The 18,620-nt window shown below is 39.2% G+C and overlaps 1 protein-coding gene across 4 annotated transcripts; it reads right to left on the bottom strand.

Moving 5' to 3' along the window:
• Positions 1–60: 60 nt before the first annotated feature.
• On the bottom strand, positions 61–18,360 carry sbno1 (strawberry notch homolog 1 (Drosophila)). 4 transcript variants are annotated; one of them, XM_056261563.1, is made up of 33 exons: positions 17,968–18,360; positions 16,804–16,920; positions 14,527–14,628; positions 11,741–12,068; positions 11,198–11,236; positions 10,954–11,054; positions 10,749–10,845; positions 10,390–10,550; positions 10,095–10,228; positions 9,904–9,994; positions 9,660–9,821; positions 9,299–9,434; positions 9,088–9,193; positions 8,830–8,983; positions 8,521–8,703; positions 8,331–8,428; positions 8,044–8,189; positions 7,655–7,852; positions 7,225–7,401; positions 6,924–7,096; positions 6,370–6,501; positions 6,149–6,284; positions 4,816–4,928; positions 4,662–4,733; positions 4,186–4,285; positions 4,011–4,085; positions 3,744–3,890; positions 3,413–3,507; positions 3,208–3,294; positions 2,984–3,121; positions 2,120–2,196; positions 1,808–2,001; positions 61–1,263 (listed from the first exon to the last, which is right to left on the bottom strand). In XM_056261563.1, exons 2-33 carry the CDS (start codon positions 16,915–16,917, stop codon positions 1,121–1,123), a joined length of 4,209 nt encoding a protein of 1,402 aa, XP_056117538.1. In that variant the 5' UTR covers positions 16,918–16,920; positions 17,968–18,360; the 3' UTR covers positions 61–1,120. The 4 variants fall into 4 exon arrangements, with proteins under 4 accessions (XP_056117538.1, XP_056117536.1, XP_056117537.1 ...); XM_056261561.1 differs by having other exon boundaries at positions 18,009–18,359; XM_056261562.1 differs by lacking the exon at positions 17,968–18,360 and adding an exon at positions 17,228–17,348.
• Positions 18,361–18,620: the final 260 nt, after the last annotated feature.

The following is an 18,620-nucleotide window of genomic DNA, read 5'->3' as shown; positions in this document are numbered from 1 at the left end:
TACCAAAAGTCCCCAGAAGAAGAAAAAATTTGGTTCCCTTTAAGTAAAGACATTTTGAAGTAGATGTAATCCACAAGATTTATTGGTCATATGCAAGAGGTAGAGATCTTGCAGTCAGTTAAATTTTTCCATAGATTCTTTGTACAACAGATCCATCAGTAGTGCAACTCGTGCAAGGATGAATGACATTGTCTTCAGAGTGCTGCAACATCTACAATTCAGCAAAAACATGACATTTCAGATATGCAACTATACATCGAGATATAGTAGAGAGACCGAGAAAGTGTCAAACTCACACATTTACAGCAGAAATGAGGTTCGGGAGCTCTTTGTCCCAAGTAACACGTGTGACAGCAAATTATTAAAAGCAAGAAATAGAAAAACAGAGCAAAAGCTTTGATTGATGTGGCCTTTTGTAAAAGGTCATTCCAGTTTACAATTGCATTAAACACTCAAACTGCAACACCGGGAAGCAGCGAAAACATCAACCCTCTCAGACGCTGACCTGCTTCCACAAACTAAACTAAATCCAAAGGGTTCACCAAACCATGCAACGTTTCTGATAAAGTCTTCAGGGTTGGGTTTACACCACTTTCTTACAGCCGTCGGTGAGCCAGAGCGTCCCTGCTTTCAAATCAGGGACTGTATTAAGTGGTAAACAAGCAGCGTCATGCCCAAGACATGCTGGGTCACAAGGCCAAGGTGGAGACAGGCGTGTTTAAAAAAATTAAAGAAAGAGGGACAAGAAATGAAAAAAGAAAACTCGATTGCGAGTAACCCCTGAGCGCTGTCCTGTGTACATAGTAGTGTGTGTGACTTCACAGAGCCACGTATGTCGATGGAAAGCACAGGCGATGATTTAGCCGACTGGAGGTTGTGAAAAGGAAACAGTCTGACTAAATATCGTCCAGTGTCGCCCCCTTCTCAGTGCGGTTTTCTGACGCGCAGAGCTCCGATTCTCTGGTCCAGCAAGCTCCTTTGGCAATGAGTCCTCTTTGGACACGAACCCTGAAATATTAAATACGGCACAAGCACTGTCTTTCTCACAGTGTACCGGAAGAAGGGAGGCTGGCTGGCGTATAATGCCACATCTGCCCTAAAGAGAGGCGGGTTTGTCACGCTATGTGTTGACGGTGTGGCTGATGCTCTGCGGATGCAGTTGCTGCCACATTTGCTGCTGCTGCACCGCCAGTTGCTGAGACTGATCTGATGATGACAGGATGTTGATCAGGGGCGACACGCAGTTGGCGGGAATGATCAGACCTGAGCGGGGAAAAAAGAAACGGGATTAAATTAAACTCATCTTGCTTGTTTTTTTATAACCACAATGTACACTACTGTTCAGAAGTTTGGGATTGGTAAGATTTTTTTAAAAGTTTTTGAAAGAAGTCTCTTTTGCTCTCCAAGGCTACATTTATTTGATACAATAAAAACAGTAATATTGTGAAATATAACAATTTAATTCTGTTTTCTATCTGAATATATTATAAAGCTGAATTTTCAGTATCATTACTCCAGTCTTCAGTCACATGATCCTTCAGAAATCCTTCTAATATGATGATTTGCTGCTCAAGATAAATTATTAATTGGGAAAAAAGTTGTGCTGCTTTATATTTTTGTAAAAAGTATCAGTGTCACTTTTGATCAATTAAATGCATTCTTGCAGAATAAAAGTCTTAATTTTTTTTAAAGTCTTAATTTTCAACACCTCTTGCCACAGTTACATTATGGAAGATTTACATTTAAAAACTCAGGTGACGCCGTGACTTGCATTTGAAATTATATATATATATATTTGACAACTTACCCACAATTCTCTGCCCATCCTCTGTTCTCAAACGTACAATCTGCATCTTCACATTGGATCCGCTGACTGAGGCCAGAACTCCCTCCACTTTAGTCCACACGCTGAGAACGGAGCCACAGAGGACGTAGTATGTCCTGCACCGCAGCCCGATCTCACACTGTAGCCCCACTGACACCTTCTTACAGTTCCCTCGCCTGTCAAACAAAGTTACTTGTGACAACATTTCCTAACTTGATGAGATTCACGAATCAAGTGAAACTGCGCAAATCTTTTGGATTTTCATTTCTGAAGTGACTTAATAGAAGCACCTACCAGTACGCGTGCGAGCAGACATCGGCAGAGCCGTTGTACTGATCAATCCAGTGCTGCTTGGCATCATCAGAGAGGACCTATTTTGGGATGAGATGTATTAGTGAACGCACAACTTTAAGAAATTACATGAAATAGTCTGCAGAGTGCTGACAGGGTCTAAAATTAACATTCACTCACCAATCACCAAATGACACAACTTTTGATTTGGATGTTGGCTTATAAGTGGTTTAAACTAGGAAGCCTGGGCTTCATTTGGTGATTGCAATGCTGGTGTAAAACCTATAAAGATCAAATTTAAGAAGTGGATCCTGACTGCTGTAGAGGAGTTTTACAAGCAAGTGCATCTCGGCAGATATGAATGCATGCTTGATTTTGGGATATTTTTGTGGGGTGGCATCTTTGCTACATTGAGGAGCTGCTTGATCTCAGACTGGCTAAAACAAGCTGCTTCTAGCGACACAAGGTTGCTTTCACACAGGTTCAATTGACGTCAGAGTTTAGTTTATTTGGATGATGTGAAGGCCGTTTTCCAAAATTGGGTGCGCACCCACAAACCATATCAAAGTCATTATAAAAAGGGTTCACATTACAATACAGTTCGCTGCTGATATGAACAAGCATACTAAACTGTGGAAGTGAACCACTACTGACGACTTGTGATTCGATAAAACTGTGTCAATCAAACACCCTAAGTGCAGTCTGACGATAAAAATATTGACTGAGCTAAAGCAAAATACACAGGCTAAAAACATCCGATTAAAAAAATTTATTCATGGCTGGTAAATTTATAATTTGACTGATGCTGAACCAAAAACATAAGGAACGCAATAAAACTGCATCTTATAAACAGCAGTAATGTAATACCTTTTTACTTCTCTTCTTGAGGTCAGCGTAAGTCTCCAGTTTAACTTGTTTTCCGATATTTGGTCTGTACACCATAAACAGTCTCTTTCTGGGATTGACTTCCTTTATAAGGATGGCAATTTTCTTGTTATTCCGCACCTTGAGATGAAACAGAAAATGGTTAGGTTTAGTAGTTGAGTGAATTGGCAGAAGGGTGTATAAGGGGAAAATAAAAAAGGCCTCACCTGGACGTAAAAACCATCATCCGGTCCGTTCTGGTCAGCCCAGACATGGGTGGCATCCTCCCATGCCATTCCTCGCTCCACACTCACCTGAAGACACAGAAACACATTTATTAGACATTAGCCAACTAAACAGACACATATGATATACACAAAAGGCATCATAAAGGTGCATAATTTCAGTTTCTCGGTATGGATATAAACATACTGTATAGAGCTCCACATGCCCTGAGGTGGAATATCCTGGTGTCAAGAATTTCTTTGCATCAACTTTCTTTACTTTTTCATCTCCAGAGCCCAAATCTGCAAGGAAACAATATTCAAACTGAAAAAGGAAACAAAAACAGCTAATCCTAAAGTCTAAAATGGTGTTCACTTCATTTGAAGATCACATTGAAATACATTTTAGTCTGTTAGCTTTGAGATTTGTTTCCAGTAGAACTTCCAGCTATAAAAACAAATTCACCAACACAGAAAAGAAAACCTGGGTTCTTCATTAGATCTTTGAGACTTAAGTCATGTTTAAAACACATTCTTACCTAAAATTCCCATGTCATATCTTCCAGTCTTTTTGGCATTCTGAATGACAGCGCTCAAAGTGTCAGAGAAATACTGAAAGAGTGCATTTTGCTGCTGGACCTCCATACCAAGAATCCTGTTCAGGAACTTCCCAATGTTGTTGTAGTCTATTAAAAGAAAAAGGTATGTGACACGAGAAAATGAAAACATTGTTTTACTAGGTCTTAAACATTCGACAATTCATGAGAAAATAAAAACTGAGAAAATTGACTCTGAAAATCTCTCACCTTTGTCTAGGGAGAGAACACCAGATCTATCCTCCACATTTATCAGCCCCACTCCGATTAAACCATTGCGGATTTCTAAAAATAAAATAAAAATGAATATCCAAGGTATTAAGATGAAATTAAATGTGATGGTTTTCCAGTGACTTTCCTATTGTCGAAAGACATTCAACTGTACCTTTGAAGAAATCCCCATTGAAGTCACCGGGTGGAGACACTAAAGGAGAATCCAGACTGACAATAGACTTCATGACTATTTCCAGAGCGTTTCTGCCATACTGTGGATGTACAAAAAGACATCAGCGAATAAGTCTAGCAACAACCCTATTTAAACTGCAGTCCTTAACTTTTTTTGTGCTCAAAATGTTATACAATGAGCGAGTACATCATGAAACCATTTTCCAAACCGTATTTTTGTCTTATCCTGAACCACTATAATAAGTGTTTATATTCAGGCTATTTTAGATTGGTTCAGGTCGTACCACTGCTGAGTAGCCCAGTAACTGCGTGGCTCGTCGAATTTAAACAGAGAGAAGTAGCTCCGGCTACAATGTTCTTCCCCAAGATGCATGCAGTTCTGTTTATTAACTGCTAGATCTCCAAAAGTTATGGACTGCAGCTTTATTACTGACAGTGCGTGTAATCCAATCTTACTTTGTTGTCAAAGTTAAATCGGCTGAGATCTCTCGTCTCTGTGGCCCTTCTGTCTCCGTGTGTTAAAGCACCCTATTTGTGAAAGACAAACAATTAGGCTTACAAAATTAAAACTGACACCCATTAGCATGCAGAATGTGCATGAGTGACTCACCAGGCTCTCCAGTCGTTTGGCAACAATAGAGGCGAATCGTTGCTCTCCAGCGAGTTCAGAGATGAGGAACACATACTCAGGTGCTGTGACCTGGTTGGATCTGTGAGTTCGACCTGATTGCAATGAATCCAAACAGTCAGTGAACTGGAAACTCTAATACAAATGTGATATTTTATATATTTATGCCTTATTTGAATTGCATTTAAAATGTAATCTATTTGGATTACAGTTTTAACAAACTAATAAAACTTAGTGTGATGCATATTTGTCAGTCATACATAAATGGAACAGATAAAAAAAACCAGCGGTTTATTATTAACTATCTGCATCTAATTTTATTTTTATTTAAATCATTTTAAAATGTATTAATTCAAACTGCTTAGGATCAGCATAAATCTGTTTATTGTGGAAACAATTAAATTGATTCAGTAAAAAAAAAAAAAAGTAATAACATGGTTAAAATATGACTAGTTGTGGAACAAGCAACATTCAGTTAGTAAAAATGATTAAGACTGAAATAAATTGGATTTAATTATGATAATTATAAAGACCTGGTTATTGTGCATTAAAGGGATAGTTCACCCAAAAATGAAAATAGTCATTAATTACTCACCCTCATGTTGTTCCAAACCCGTAAGACATTCGTTCATCTTCAGAACACAAATTAAGGTCTTTTTAATCAAAACTGAGAGATTTCTGTCCCTCTATTGACAGCATAAGCAACTACCACTTTCAAGGCCCAGTAAGGTAGGAAAGACATTTAAGTAATCCGTGCAACTCAAGTGGTTTAACCTCAATTCTATGAAACGACACGACGACTTTGCTTGCGCAAAAAAACTATTTACCACTTTATTTACAAATATTAATCTCCAACACAAGTTCACGCAACAACTTCTGCTCTCATGAACGAGTGTTGGAGATTAAAGTGGTAAACTTATTTCTCATGTCGATTCATAAAATTGAGGTCACATGGATTACTTTTATGTTGTCTTTACTACCTATCTGGACCTTGAAAGTGGTAGTTGCGTATGTCAATGGAGGGACAGAAATCGGTCATATTTCATTAAAAAGACCTTCATTTGTGTTCCAAAGATGAGTGAATGTCTTACGGGTTTGAAACAACATGAGGGCGAGTAATTAATGACAGAATTTTCATATTTGGGAGAACTAACCCTTTTTACTAGTACAATTACAGAAATCTTACCCGTGTCATTTATTTATGACTGACAAATATGCATCACATTAAGTTTATTAATTTGTTAAAACTGTAATCCAAAATGAATGGACATTTTGTATGAAATTCAAATGCATGAATTTATATATATATACCCACCAAACTGCTGAATAGCTCTGTCAGCACTCCAGGGTAGCTCTAATGTCATGTGTACCCTCCTCCTCTGATTCTTCACTCTGCGGTCGGCTTGAAGAGAAATGCCAGAGCTGGCAGCCTCTGAGATAATTGCGATGTTCTACCAAGGTGAACATAGAACTGTTAAGATGTTGTTCATAATACCAAAACATTACACAGACAAGGGTAAAACCAAAGCAGCAAACCTTATCTCCATCCATGAACCTCTGCTTCTCCGTGAGGTTTAGGATTTCAACTGGGACGTCAAGTTCTGATCGAGACTCGTAGGAAATGCTGCCATCATCATTGCTGACTACTCTGCCTTTGCGGCCAGTCATCTGCATTGCATAAGATGCACACGTTTAAAAATGGCATTGCTTTTTAGGGCTGTGAAACGATTAATCGTATCCAAAATAAAAGTTTGTGTTTACATAATATATATATATATATATATAATATTTTTGTGTGTGTGTGTATATATATATACACATATACATATATATTTAAGAAATATTTGCATGTATATACTATATATATATATATATATATATATATATATATGCAAATGCTTTATATAACAAATTCTTCTTAAATATATGCATGTGTGTATTTATGTATACACACAAAAAAATGATATACCATACACACACATTATGTAAACACAAACCTTTATTTTGGATGCGATTAATCGTTTCACAGCCCTAATTGCTTTAATTAAACAGTGTGGGTGACACCGAAAACCCTCTACAAACAGACCAACCTCTGCAACGTTTTCAGGGCCTCCCAGCTCATCGATGAGTTCGTCGAGCGTGTTGGGTGGTAGATCCTCTGCCAGCTGCTCCAGTCGATCCAGCAGGTCCCTCTTCATGCGCTGGGCGTCCTCAACAGCATCCTGACTGGTCACACAGCTGCTCTCCTCTGGCTCACTTTTGGCTTCAATACAATTGTTTGGTGTGATTATTAATATTCATTGGACAATGGCGTTCTTAATTATACAGCTTTATCTAACAACTTTCAGCTGTAATGGTCTAAACTTTGTGAAAAGCTCATAGGTCACTTACCTACAGCAACCGTGTTGTTTGAAGGTTTGATGGTGGGGGTTGTAAAAGTGGGTCTGGTTGTTCCAAGCCCGGAGGCTAACAAGGCACTTTGAATAGAGTCAGGATCAATGCTTTTTTTCTTCTTCTTGTTCCTCTTTTCTTTACTCTTTTTAGAGTCTTTCCTGATGAGCCACGGATCTAAGTTTCAAATAATAGGCAGCATTTGAATATTTATAATTATTTTGGTATCAACACTGAACTGAATAATGACACTATAGCATTCTGCAGCGATGCTCATAGCTGAACTGAATTTATCATAATTGAATTCTACAAGATTAACACTATTTTCCTGTTTATTAATGTGAAGCTGCTTTTTGATCTGTATTGTATAAAGCGCTATATAAATAAATGTGACTTGACAACATCTTCGGTGTAACATGCAAATTCTCACCATCTTCCTCATCCTCACTGGAATCATCCTTAAAGGGGTTGAAGTCATCTTCATCCTCCTCCCCTGAGCTGACCGATTTGAAGCTGTCGTCGCTTTCTGCATCTTTGTCCGAATCGTCCGAGTTGCTCTCGTCTGAGCTGGAACCAGACAGACCACCAGATTTACGAGCCTTTTTCACTTGCTTCTTTGTTTCTGGCCCTGCAAAAAAAAAAAAACCATGGTCAGAGCAAACACATTACTAAACTTCATTTTCAATTTGAGCAACCTAAAAGCCCAAGTGTGGTTTTGCTTCCTTCCACATTGAAATGTGCTTAGTTTCAGGGTAGAAACCATTGCTAAATATAACAGGGCATCTCTATTGCGGTTTCCAAGAGCATGTGAACTATTACCTTTCCGCTTTTTGCCTTTCTGCTCAGTGGTGGTTTCTGAAGGTGAAGGTTTTTTCTTCACACTCAGATCGATGCCTAAAAGGCTGAAGAGTTTTTGTCTGTCTGGTGCAGGAAAATGCTTCTCCACCAAGGACTGCAGGACACCCCTTTAAAGAATCATGCATAGAAATGTTTAGTTGGAGAAAAAAAAAAAAATCACTTTGTCCATTTTTATGTTACAGAGGCAAGTCAATTATAAAAGGAAATATTTCTCTTTTAAAAAAATCTATTGAAAAATTATTACTCACTTTGCAGTGGAGACAAAGTCATTGAGCTCGCCTCCTCCCTCCTCCAAGGCCTCAAGGGTTCGAGCTTCTCCAGTTGATTGAAGACCAATCACCACACACTACAGAGAATGTTAGAGGTCAGCACAACCAAAATCACTGTAATTCTTTCTCTCTGAAAGCTCTTTTGTAATAAGAGGACACCTAATCTAACCTTTCCATTTTTAACGTCCTCTCGGGCCAGCTGCACCACTCTTCGAACCTTAGAAGCAATGCACAGGTACTTGAAGAACCTCTGATGAGCTGACCAGAACTGACCCCACATCGACTTTTTCATCCGTTGTTCTGCATCCATTAGGTTGGCGGCTTGCTGGAATTTCTCTCTTGCGCTGACCCACTACACATTTGCAAAATAAAGTGTTTACGATTATTTAAGGGTGTTTTCACACTTGGCAGGTTTGGTTCAATTACCCTGGTGTGCACCAAACAAGCAGACTGAGACCCCTGAAAAGGTTTTACCCACCAAGCGGACTGATTTGTTGTACATCTTGATGTAGCTCTGCGTCAAAGGAACTTCTTCAATTTTAAACGTCACGCCTGTGAAGCTCAGCTGTCGAGCAATGTACATTCCTCTCAGCTTCATATCCATGGCAACAATCTCCATGGCACCGACACCTCTAAAATAAACCAACCAAAATAGGGTTGCATTCAATATTGAGAGAATGCAGGCTTGTACCAAAAAGCAAGGTCATGAACACAAACTCTTTTCTGATAGACTCACCTTCTCTCAACAGCTTGGATAAAATTAGTAAATTCCTTAAATGGAGTTCCTTCTCCCCAGATCCCAAGGCGATTCATGTAGGCCATATTGCGGGGCTCGGATGCTCCTACACAAATTCATACAAAAGATATATACATAGCAAACCAGAAATAAATGCACTGCTTACAGTGTTCCTACAAAAAATTTAAAAATACAACATCCAGTCACATACCTGTAGCACTTGCGTACACAACCCGGGCTTTTGGCAGCTTGTTCTGTAGCTCTAAAACCGCCAACCCGGTCTTTGTGGGCTTGGATGACCCAATAGGACAAACATTTTTGGCTTTGTGACACTCATCAAAGACGATCTGAGATGCTTAGTCAAGGGAATCAGTCACCATAGTTACCAGAAAGCCGAATACAATCACACCATGTGAAGTGCTTCACTGCAGTTCAGTCAATATGCAATGAAACTCGCTTTTTCTGGTCTAGAGCATAGAATGTTTTTCTAGTGTTGCCAGATTATGGCATTAAAGAATTTCTACCAATTCGGTATCACAACAACCTCGCTTCCCTGTGACGTGAAAGGATACAACACCATCAAAGTCATCTCCACACCAGTGTAGTAACTGTTTGAATCTTGTCTTGTACTTTCCTCCAGACTGGCTCTCTCCAATCAGGGAAGAGTATGTGGCAAAGATCACACCTTTTTTCACACTCCCATTGTGCTTTGATGAAATCTTACCATATTTGAACTGAAAGAGAGAATTGTGGAAATAATGTACTACTGGAAAAACACAAACATCTTATGTGTTGGGTAAGAAGCACTTAATGTACCTTGTTTAGCGAATGGACCTGAATGTTCTTTGCTCCGATGTCTCTCAAGTCCCTCTCTGCATCATATTTCAAGTCATTTGAGACACTAAACCTGCACAGACCAGTGGTGGGGAAAAAAAAAAGGCATGAATAATGGTACAATTACACACCAAAAAAAAGCAGATTGGAGGGGGAAGAAACCAAGTGATTACCAGAGGGACCTTTTCCTGCCAAGAAGATAATTTTCATATATGATTCCAGCAATGGTTCTACCCTTTCCAACACCGGCTCCATCTCCAATCAAGTAGGCTGCTCTGTCTCCATTTGGTAGGAATGTCTCATGTTGCTGTACGAAAAGACACGATTGAGAGAGACAGATCTGAAGTACTGCAGTAAACGATTTGAGAAAGTTTGACACTATTGTGATTTGACCAGCATAAATTAACTAAATCTGCTTCCTAACAGCTACTACATTTTAAAGGTTACAATATGTAAAAAGACCCGAACCTGAGCAGCATATGTGATGGCCTCTAGCTGGAGGGCAGATAACCAGCCTCTATCAATGGTCTCCTCTGTAATTGAAAGTCTGTACCACACATCTGGCGGGTTGACACTGGACAGAGAGCTGGTCTCCACCACAGGATCAGGGTGCCGCAGTCCAATTCTCACTGAGAGAGGAGATGCGAGACTAACTTTACAAAACTTGTCATAAACGCAGCGGAAAACCAATGGATCTGTTGGCACTAATAATAACAATCCAACATTCTTAAAAGACAAAGTGTGCATTTAATGACTGTATTAATGCTAAGAAGTGACTGGCTATTTACAATATATACATTAAGCACCCTGACAACAATTATACGTACGTTTCATTGGCATGTATTCGGCGTATGTCTCCGCATGACCCAGCTCCTCCTCTTCCTCTTCTTCTGGTTCATCTTCCTCCTTCATTCCTGGTAATTTCTACATTCAAGTAAATAATATTTTTTTTAAATCCAAAAACATTAAACTTACAGATAAAGGCATCAGTGCATGGCTCACCACATGTAAATAAATAATTCTAAAACTTACATTAACAGGTGAGAAGCTCCGCATTTTCATGTCATCGTTGACCCAGATTCTTGCTACATCTTTGCTGGACACTTCTTTTTTCAACCCATTGTTTAATTCCGCTGAAGAAAAGATAGAGACAACAGATTAGAGACAAATATTCACACAGCCACAGCAGTTTGTCAGAACTGATACGGCCCCACCACAACATGAAAGCACCTGTGAAAACAGAATCAGTGCACTGCAGTTAAAACCCTACCCATACCTGATCTGCTCATCATCTTTGTGGAGACCAGAATAATTTCTGAAAGGAAGAGCATTGCCATTAAGAAAAACACAGCATGATTGCATCCACACGGTCTCTCTAGATGAGCTTAGGTCAGTGTTTAAAACTTGAACAACGAAACTCACAAGCGCGCCGTAAATGTTTTGGATTAAAAAAACGTATTAAGTTACAATTAGTTGTTCGATTTGAAGCACTAAGAAGAGCCGAAACAACCATCTTTAGCAGCAACATGTACGTGGCCTAGGTTTAAAACTTTTTCTTAAAATAAAAATGGACCTAAAAACATGTCTTAGAGCATCTAAACAGCATCTAAGAGCATCTAAACAGCTTTAACGCCTTCAAAGGTGATTTGAGCTCATGTTGGTTTCTTGTTTTGACAGCTGGAGGCAGCACTTGAAAACTGGCATTCAGCGTTAGATCTGGAAAGTGCCACAAAGACGACAGCTGCAACGACAGACCCTTACAAGCAAAAAAACAAACATCTATGATCGCTCGAGGTCCAGCATGTCTGCCAGCACTCACTTGTGCCTGTGGCTGTTGCCGTAGCAACGGGCTGCGCTATGTCAGGTGGGGGCTTCAACTTCATAAGCTCTCCAAGGCTGCTTGTCTTCAGGCTGCTGGTTCTGAGGAGGTCCTTCAACCTGATCTGGTCATTATTCGGAGCACCCACAGTTGAAGATGATAAAGACCTCTGTTGTGCTGTCGAACTTGTGTGTACCACCTTGGTTACTGTGATGGTCTGCCTGGAGCCGGTCCCGGCTGATGGTTTGGTGACTACAATGGTACCCAGCGATGGCAACTGATTCAGTTGATTTAAAACGAAGGTAGTAGTTGAGGGCTGGGGCTTCTCCTGCAAAGACACAGAATAGGATCAATGCAGCATGTGTAATTCTGAGCTTTACAATCAAATATTAAAACGTGTCACACACCCAGAAGCCTCAAACAGACCACCCACAGTTTGCTCACTCACAGTCTGCATTATATTTCACAGAAAAACTGCACGAAATTGCTAGTTTCAATCTGATTGGGTAGCTTGATGCAGAAATGCTTCCAGAAATGCACTTAAAGGATTAGTTCACCTCAAAAAGAAAATGTCCTGATAATTTACCATCCAAGATGTTCATGTCTTTCTTTCTTCAGTGGAAAAGAAATTAAGTTTTTTGAGGAAAACATTTCAGGATTTTCCTCCACACAATGGACTTCAAATGCAACCAACGTTTTTAAGTCCAAATCAACGCAGTTTTAAAGGGCTATGAAGTGCTTCAAACGGCTCTGCACGTTCCCAGCTGAGGAATAGGGTCTTATCTAGCGAAACGATCGGTCATTTTAAAAAAAAATGTATATACTTTAACAATTGTTCATCTTGTGCTGGTCTGCGACGCGCCAGGGATTACGTCATCACGTTGGAAACGTCAGGATTTTTTTTTATATAATAATAATAATAATAATAATTTAAAACAGATGTCAGATGATTTTGAAGTTGGAGGAGAAAACGGTAGAAAATGAGATGGATTTTTCACCCTTCCCTGCCTTTTTTAACCGGATTACGCTGACAAATAACTTAGATAGATGACGCGACGCGTGTCGTTTCCAACGTGATGACGTAATCCCTGGCGCGTCGCAGACCAGCACAAGACGAACAATTGTGGTTAAAAAGTATATAAATGTTTTTTTGTTTTTTTTTTAGAAAATGACCGATCGTTTCGCTAGATAAGACCCTATTCCTCAGCTGGGAACGTTCATAGTTCATAGAAACTGCATTGATTTGGACTTAAAAACGTTGGTTGCAATGCAATTGAAGTCCATTGTGTGGAGAAAAATCCTGAAATGTTTTCCTCAATTTTTATTTCTTTTCCACTGTAGAAAGAAAGACATGAACATCTTGGATGGTATTGGGGTGAGTAAATTATCAGGAAATTTTCATTTTGAGGTGAACTAATCCTTTAAGTGCAAGTTAATGAGCAGAACTGGACTTAGAGTTATAATCGGTAAAATCATCTGTATACCGGGTATAATTTAATACAGATACACCTAGGGTTGGGTATCGTTTGGGTTTTATCCGATTCCAGTACCTACTCGGTATTTTTTAAACGGTTCCGGTGCCTCAACGGTTCTTAAATCGGTACTTAAGAAAATGAAACCGCACACACTTTATCAAAAAATAATACCCTTTAATTTACAGGGCCAAACTGGACACAATATTAACTTAAATCTTTGAACAATATAAATACAAGTAACAATTGGTAATAATAAAACCAATATAAAATAAAAATTCATATTTACATAATATCAAATGAAACAATATTGTATCAAACAATGTAATAATACTGGAGATTAATAGAGATTACTAGCAGGCAGAGCTGCCAACTCTCACGCATTGACCGTGAGACTCACGCAAATGACCCTTTTCACACAGAAAAATCGCGGACAAAGAGGACACTGACAAGACAGAGAAGGTTACTTTTGATAGGGAACAAATCCACAGCTGTCAGATTCTGTCAATATTTTTACGAGATTCACACAATTAATAACGTTTTGGCTCTTTGAAATGTGACAGATCGCTGTAGCGCGTCAGTTCAAACGGCACGTGATACAGCAGCCTACAAATCCACTGCTTCTTTGAGTGAACCTATGAAAGAGAACATCTCTGGTTACTGGTGTAACCTATGTTCTCTCAAAAGGGAACGGGACGCTGCCAAGCTCCTCGCGCTGCCGACCAGCTTCCTTTTTCGGCAGAGAAATCGGAGGAGCAGATGGCGCGCGCGCGCCAACATAGTATGACGACGTAAGTGCGTCGAGGCGGCGCCCGCGCCATCAGCCAATGAATTGGCTTGATTCTATATGGGATTCAGACTATCGGCACACCCAGAGGGCGTTCTGACACGTAATTTTACACGTGAAATGCAGCCAAACCTTGCGAGAAAGAGCGCGCTTGCGAGACAGAAGAGACTGTGGTCCAAACTGTGTAGCACACGCACGGCGGAGAGAGAGCGAGCGAGAGACCTTGTGTGTGTGTGTGTGCCTAATGAAGTTAGGCACCGAAATCAGGCACCGAAATTTTCGTTCTTATTCGGTCTGGTTACTACCGTTTACGTCGGAACCGGTTCCCTATTGGCACCGAGTTTCGGTACCCAACCCTAGATACACCTGATTCTAAACGACACCTAAGAACAAAAACTCTGGTTGGTTGCCTAATAACATACCTGTCTTTCTGCCTAAGTGGCCAGTTCTTGGACAGAATAAGCTGGACCAGACTTTACGATGTTAGTCAAAAGTCTAAAAATACTGACGCTATTTGCAACACTTACCCTGATTGTGACTGTAGGAGTAGGTGGAACTGCAGGTTCAATCCTGACAATTCCAGAAGTTTCATTACTGAGACCGATGTCAAGTGCATTTAATGAGACTGACTGAAAAGGGAAAAGAACAACTCATGTCAATCATCAAATGTGCTACTTTGAGAAAGATTGCTTTTAGATTCCATTCTGTTTTGAGTAGGGCTGGGTTAACAATATCAATTACACTTAATCAATCCTCATTATGATGAATTCGAAGATCAGTCTTTTAGTCTACGCTGTTTTCAGTTGATGCATGAACAAAACTTCACTAAACATTATTTGTAGCATGAATCCCATCCAATAATCGCAGTTAACATTGTGCTTTATATTAAAATTTATAAAGGGCATTTTTTCCACCTAATCTTATTGAATGCATGCTTCATCTTTCATTTCAAATTCTTAAATTTGATCATATTCAATTAGCAGGGTTTTTCCTGCATTCAAATTTTTTTTGGCGGCCACCAAAGCACATTTTTGTCCCGCCAAAGCCTTATTTGATTGGTGAGTGATGATGACTGCTGCGCTTGTGAGAGGGCGCATGTTACTGAAAGAACGAGCAGAGAGAGAGCCCCGGACGCGCGCGCACACTCTCACCGTCTTCAAACTAAGTGCTGTCTTGCTCTCTCTCCTTCGCGCATATTAATCTAAATCAATTGACACGATTGGTAAAAAGGTAAAGGTAAAAAAAAAACACCTTGCCTTATCTTCACTGAAAAGCTTTCCGCACATTCAGCTGACATAAACCACACTTTCAATAAATGAAAAAACCTATCCAGTGATAAAATGTTTTCTGTGTTGACAAATCTTGTGCGATGTCCTAACTGCCGGGATAATCACACAACGCACATCCGCTAATAGCACGTCCAATTCGCAAACTTATGACTCATTTGAACTGATTCACTTTAATGAATGGTTAAAACAACTGATTTATCCAACACTGAACTTACGGTGTATAACAAATCAGTAATACTACAATAAGGTTCCATTTAGCTAATTTTATTCAATTGTATATGGTACAAAAATAAACTATTAGTTAAAAGAATTTGTAATGCTACTTTTTTATTTACGTTTTGATATTGATATGATTATACCAAATTATCAGGTCATAGCAAAGAAGGATTTTATCTTACAAAGCTATGAAATCCAGTGGTAAAATCACAGCTTTTTTTTTTTTTAAAGAGGGCAAGAAAGGATGACAGTTTCTGTCGGCCATCACCGAAGACCAATTTTGACCCAGGAAAAACCCTGAATGAGAATAATATAATATCGGGCTGTTACCAATCAAAATTAAATAATTTACACTGAAATAACAACTGAATTAAATAATGTTGTAAGATTTTTATAAATATTTTTTTAATAAACAAACAAGAAATGTTGAAAATAATAATACTTTTAAACATGAAACTAAAAACCGCCAGTAGGTGGCGACAAGTGACCGTCTTAATGAGTGAGTGTTTGAGTCATTCATTCAAAAGGCTGATGAATGAGGCAGTTGTTTATGAATGGGTCATTGAATCTTTGACTCAACCAATTAGTTTAAAACGCTGAATAATTCAGTAAAGAGACATAGCTGAGTGTTGCTGTGAGATGTGCTATATTTCTGCTGTGATCTTTGTTTGGATATTTTCACTGCTAAACAGTCCATATCGCATCTAAAATGTAAGTGACATTAATATTATCTACTTGTTTATTTAACTGTTGAATGAAATCAGTGTCACATTATTAATCGTGATGGTATTCAGGAAGACAGCACTCTTGGTTGTGTGATGCTTAACTGTGTCATACGTTACAAACATAAAAACTTCACGGTTTTTTTATTTTTACCATGGTATGTTAACTGAGCTTATGTGTGTGTGCTGCACTCATTTGTTTCGATTTCTCCTCGAGAGTCTGCGTGAGCCTCAACAGCGCAACCTATTACCATCAGTACATTATAGATTATTATACACCATCAATCGCCACATACACTAGATGTAATAAAAACCAGAATCATTCTTGCATTTTGGTGATTCCCTTGTTATTGACGTTTTAATTAGGCTTCTTGTCTGGTCGGGCAAGTAAATTTCTCTTTTACTTGCCCCTTCAAAAAAAAAACATCCCGGAGAAGCCTTAATAATCAAAAAGTTTTGTAAAATCTGTCTTTATACACGGTTCTAGTTTTGAGTAAAAAAAAAAAACAAAAAAACTACAACTAGACTGCATGAAAATATATTGTATATCATGTTGCATGTATGCGTTTTAAATTACCTGTTGTGAAGCAGGGAGTGGAAGTGTGTCCTGAGGATCAACATCAAACAGATCATTAGGGCAGATTCCACTTTCACTTAGAGCAGCGAGAAGCAAATCTTGTCCAGGATCCATTTTCTAAAAGAGAGAAAGAAAGAGAAAACATTATATTAAAGATTACAAAGAGAATCTGCTTTGCAAAACATTTCACTTGATCTTCTAACATAAATCGATCATGTCCTCTTAAACTACACAGATATATTGAATAAAGACAATGACATATACCAACGTAAGGTTCACATCTTTCCCATTACATTACCAAGATAAATAAAGAATATGCTTGGGTGTTTTTTAAGTTAGACTTCTACGACTGAAAACCACATATTATATAAATCTAAATATCACTAATTAGTCAAGAAATGCATTCATAAGGGCAAAAACATACTAAACCACGGTAATGCTGCTAACGGCTCACCACAACATCCAGCTTCACACGTGTTTGCCTAAACTGATCAAACTAGACTTCCTGGTCTGACGTTGCTGCTGGATGTTAATGTCATCCACCTTACACATCCAGAAATCCACCCAGAAACAAAAGAAAACTCTAACGATCTCTGAAGTGTTCAAAACATTGAAATTACACAATAATAATAACAACAACCTGTCGTAGAATTTAACGGTTGTAAAGCACACGAGTAGACAACCGGTCCTAAATATTCAGCAGAGAAGTCTAAATGCTTCCTCAAACAAATAATCGCGGATTAAATACAAACTAAATACTAAAAAACGCGTAAAAAATATGCTGCATGTGGTGTAACAGCTCCTCAAGACTTGCTTAGGGTACCGTGGTTGCTAGCTAATTTCCCCTCACGAACCAATTAATCAACTTTAAATAGCAGAAAATGAGCTAAAACGTTCTTTAAATAGGCTATAACCGGGTTTCAACAAATCCAAAAGAACTTGATGAGCAGAATACGTGGCAAACAATGACATTTGAACGAATAATTCCTGTCAGTGACTTTGTCAAAAGTGCGCTAACGGCTCGCCTCAGGTTAGCTGCCTAGCGCGTGAACCAGTCGCGAGACTCCCTCAGCTTTCACGCGAAACGCAATAAAACTCAATATTCCTTTGCACAGCGGCCCTAAACCGACCGGAAATGTGATTATAAGGGAAAACAGAGCAAACCCGCTGTCTGACAGCTTATGTCCAAAAAGTCAAACACGTACTCCACTCGGTTTCTATGGATCCCAAACGTCGCGGCGGTGTGAAGGATGTCGCCGCTGCTTGCGCTGCTTGTTTTCTAACCGTCGGGCGCCATCTTTACCCGAGGCGCGTGCTGGTCACGTGACGCTGCAGCCCACAAAACAGACGATTTTGTGTCCAGAAATGTTCCCCTCGAGCCGCGTATAACGCGTCGCCATGCATCGATCGAGAGCCGACCTAAGACCATCTTTCATAAAGCCCCGGAGCCCGTCCATATGAATCGAGATTTTCAATTATATTTTTAAATCAAAAGTAGTCGGAGAAAGGAGAGCGCCGAAGCCATGTCACGTGACCACCCCCTTACTCATATTCAGGAAGTGACGCTGTGAAAAATAATTTCCTCCAATGACACGTCAAAATGACATTGCTGAAGCCATACTGGTAAGGTCAAAGGCAGAGCCTGACCTACGCTGTTTGACAAAGGTTGTAAACACCCAATATATCTGATGAAAAGTCTTTTAAGTCTATTAATTATTTCAATCAACTAAATCCACGAAATGAGAACATCTTTAAACAAATCTTTGTATGTTGTATTCTGCAATACTGTCCTTAAAGCACCCTAAACTTGCTAAAAC

This window comes from Rhinichthys klamathensis, unplaced genomic scaffold (assembly GCF_029890125.1).
Source record: "Rhinichthys klamathensis goyatoka isolate OS25496 unplaced genomic scaffold, OSU_Roscu_1.1 h1tg000183l_1, whole genome shotgun sequence".
Lineage (NCBI taxonomy): Eukaryota > Metazoa > Chordata > Actinopteri > Cypriniformes > Leuciscidae > Rhinichthys > Rhinichthys klamathensis.
The sequence above is the reverse complement of the archived record's forward strand: the minus strand, read 5'-3'. Positions and strand labels throughout refer to the sequence as shown.

What these genes read in the sequence shown, in the direction of transcription:
- sbno1 (XM_056261563.1), bottom strand. Translation starts at nt 16,917, where the DNA reads ATGGATCCTGGACAAGATTTGCTTCTCGCTGCTCTAAGTGAAAGTGGA. An exon ending in GGAGCTTCTCACCTGTTAAT is followed by an intron (nt 10,846 to 10,953) that starts GTAAGTTTTAGA and finishes ACTTGAATGTAG; the next exon opens with AAATTACCAGGAATGAAGGA. An exon ending in ATCCAAGCTGTTGAGAGAAG is followed by an intron (nt 8,984 to 9,087) that starts GTGAGTCTATCA and finishes GGTTTATTTTAG; the next exon opens with AGGTGTCGGTGCCATGGAGA.